General features: G+C 61.4%; 1 protein-coding gene across 1 annotated transcript in view; it reads left to right on the top strand.

Moving 5' to 3' along the window:
• LOC104384874 (G protein-coupled receptor kinase 5-like) overlaps window positions 1–1,137 on the top strand; it is a 10,164-nt gene extending 9,027 nt beyond the window's left edge. Inside the window, exon 8 of the mRNA XM_009993258.1 lies at window positions 1,117–1,137. Within this exon, the coding sequence (XP_009991560.1) occupies window positions 1,117–1,137 (21 nt within the window). The remainder of the gene's footprint in view (window positions 1–1,116) is intronic.
• Window positions 1,138–2,834: the final 1,697 nt, after the last annotated feature.

Raw genomic sequence — 2,834 nt, 5'->3', positions numbered from 1 at the left:
CCTGTGGGTGCCCAGACCCCCCCGTGGGCCCTGGGGAATCGCGGCTCCCGATGCCTTTGGTTTACATTTCATTTTGTACATTTGTAAACACCTGTAAATATTTGTACCTCGAGCGCCTGGTTGTACATTTTTAAGCTAAAATCCTGCCAGTGAAGACACGTGGTGACTTTGCCTGGGGGGTGTTTTCTCGGGGGGGTTGGGGGCTTTTGTGGCTCTTTTGCCTCCCCCAGAGTTTTCTCTTCCTCCTGCATCCTGTGGGATGTGGGTGGGAGGGCTCCAGGTGCCATCCCGGGTGCCCCCTCACTGGCAGGGGGGACCACATCCCTCCCGTGCCCCCAGCACCCCCAGCTTGGCTCTGCCAGCCAGACCAGCCGTGTGTCCCCCCCATCCCAGTGGAGAGGTGCCTGCCCTGTGCCCAAGGTAGGTGCAGGGACCCCAAACCCATCCCCAGAGCCACATCTGCTGCTCCCGGTGCCATCCCTGGTGCTGCTGTCCCTTCCCCAGGCTCTGTGGGCATGGCGGGCAGCCTGGTGGCACAGTGACAGCGTGGGACCCCTGAGGGACAGCCAGAGGAGATGCTGAGGTCAGGTCAGGAGCTGGGAAGGGCTCAGGGCTGGGGGTCCCAATTAACCAGACCCTCCTGAGGGTCTCATGGGTGCCTTTTTGGCACAGCTTCCCGCAGGCTGTGGGTGTGACTGTCCCTGTGTCCCTTCTGGCTACCACAGAGGGGTTCACTCCCCCCAGCCCCCCAGCCTGCAGCTGAAGGGCTGGCTGTGCCTGGGATGTTTTGGTTCTTCTCACAAACAACAGGGTGTCCTTGTGCCGAGGCCTTGTGCCTGGGAGTGCCTGCTCCCTCTGGGATAACGGTCCCGGCTGGGGGGCAGCCGGGGGGTCCCCCTGCCACCCCCGTGCTGTGTCCCCAGTGCTGTGTCCCCCAGCTGTGTCACTGGCAGGGCAGGGGGCTGTGGGGGTCCAGGGGGGCTGCCCCGTGCTGGAGGGTCTCCCTGCTGCTGCAGGTCCCTTGGTACTTGGCGTTGGCATCAGCTCTGGGCTGTGGGGTTGGGAGCTCCAGGCAATCGGGAATTTCAAACCATCCTGTTTTTTTTCCTCCCCCAGGCACAGGAACCAGCTGGATGAAGCCCATCCCGGGGGGGCACCTGCAGGGGGACCCCAAGAATCGCACTGGGGCTGCAGCACCCACTGGAGAGCAGGGATTTCCCTGTAAACATTTGGGAAGTGGGTGGCACAGCTCCTGGCTCCCTCTTGGTCCCGCCAGCACTTCCATCTGCTTGCACATGAATCAGAGGTGTCTCCTCCTGCACCTGGAGGAGAGCAGCAGCCCTGGTGGTGAAGGAGAGGTGTCCCACAGCAGCAGGACCCTTCCTGGATGGCAGGTAGGACCCAAAATCATCTCCTGGGGGCTCGGCGGGTGGGCTGGGGGGGACGAGGGGCTCCCCAGGGCTGAGCTGGCAGAGCAGCTGACCTCCCCCTTGGCCAAGTTGTTGCAACAGCAGGAGGAAGGTCACGTTCCCCGCAGGAGGGAGCAGGGGCTGACGTCAAAGGAAGCAGCTGGTGATTCACGGGCTCCCAGGAGCGCCGGGCTCTGGGGCTGTAACTCATCCCAGAAATGTCATTTCATCCTTGAGTGTTATCGCTGCTCCGCCGTGTCCCGCTGCTCCCAGCCCCGTGGCAGATAAACAGGGTCTGGGGGAGGGTCTGGGGGCTTCCCTCACTCCCAGCCCAGGGTGCAGTGGATTAATACACTGAATATTCAGCTTTATCTAGTCTGGTGGAGCAGCTGAGGGGCTCTGAGAGGGCTCTGGAACACCCTTGCCCATGGGATGTGGATGAAACACACCCCTGGAGCTGCCCCACTGGTCCCATGTGTGTTTTGGGGTGCAGGGGGGTCCCACTCTGCCTGTGGGGTTTGGGCTCATGCACTGGGGCTTTGTTGTGCTGGTGCAGCAAGGGCTTTGCTGTGGGGTCTGGTTCCCTGAGGTGGGGAGAGACTCTTGTCTGGTGTTAGAGAAGGTTGAGCTGAGCCTGGCTCTGGTTATTCCGGGTGGCTGTGCTGTGAGGTGTGGTTGTGCAGCACTGCCCATCATTGCCCGTTGTTACCTGTTACTGATGGGTGTTGCCCACCATTAGAGAAGGGACACTGAGCTACTAGAGTATGTCCAGAGAAGGGCAGTGAAGCTGATGAAGGGTTTGGAGCAGTTGTGGTATGAGGAGTGGCTGGGGGAGCTGGGGCTGTTCAGCCTGGGGAAAAGGAGGCTGAGGGGAGACCTTCTCACTCTCTGCAGCTCCCTGAAAGGAGGTTGTATAGAGGTGAGGACCAGGCTGTTCAAACGGAGTAACTAGTGGTAGGACAAGAGGGAATGGCCTCAAGTTGTGCCAGGGGAGGCTTAGGTTGGATGTTGGGAAGAATTTCTTCACTGAAAGGGTTGTCAGGCACTGGAACAGGCTGCCCAGGGAGCCTGGAGTCCTACAGACACTTAGGGTACTTAGGGAGGTGGTTTAGTTAAGGACTTGTCAGTGCCTGGTTAGCGGTTGGGCTTGATGAGCTGGAAGGTCTTTTCCAGCCAAGGTGATCCCGTCGTTCTGTGACCATCCCTTGTCAGGATGGGTTGTTACCCGCTGTTCCCGTGGCTGATGATCGGGTTGGTCCCTGGCGCGGGGCTTATCTCGCCGCCCCCTGCCCGTGCCCCCCGCGGCTGCCTGGGCTCCGTCCCGCCGGCCCCGGGGTGCGGGAGGAGCCGGGCCCGGCCTTGGCCCCGCGGGGACGCCCTTATCTCGGTGCTGACGAGCCCGCATCCTCCAGCCGCCCCCCTTAA

Source organism: Chaetura pelagica, unplaced genomic scaffold, assembly GCF_000747805.2.
Source record: "Chaetura pelagica isolate M959 unplaced genomic scaffold, ChaPel_1.0 scaffold302, whole genome shotgun sequence".
NCBI classification, from domain to species: Eukaryota; Metazoa; Chordata; class Aves; order Apodiformes; family Apodidae; genus Chaetura; species Chaetura pelagica.
Note: the sequence above shows the minus strand (reverse complement) of the source record. Positions and strands in the feature narration are given on the sequence as shown.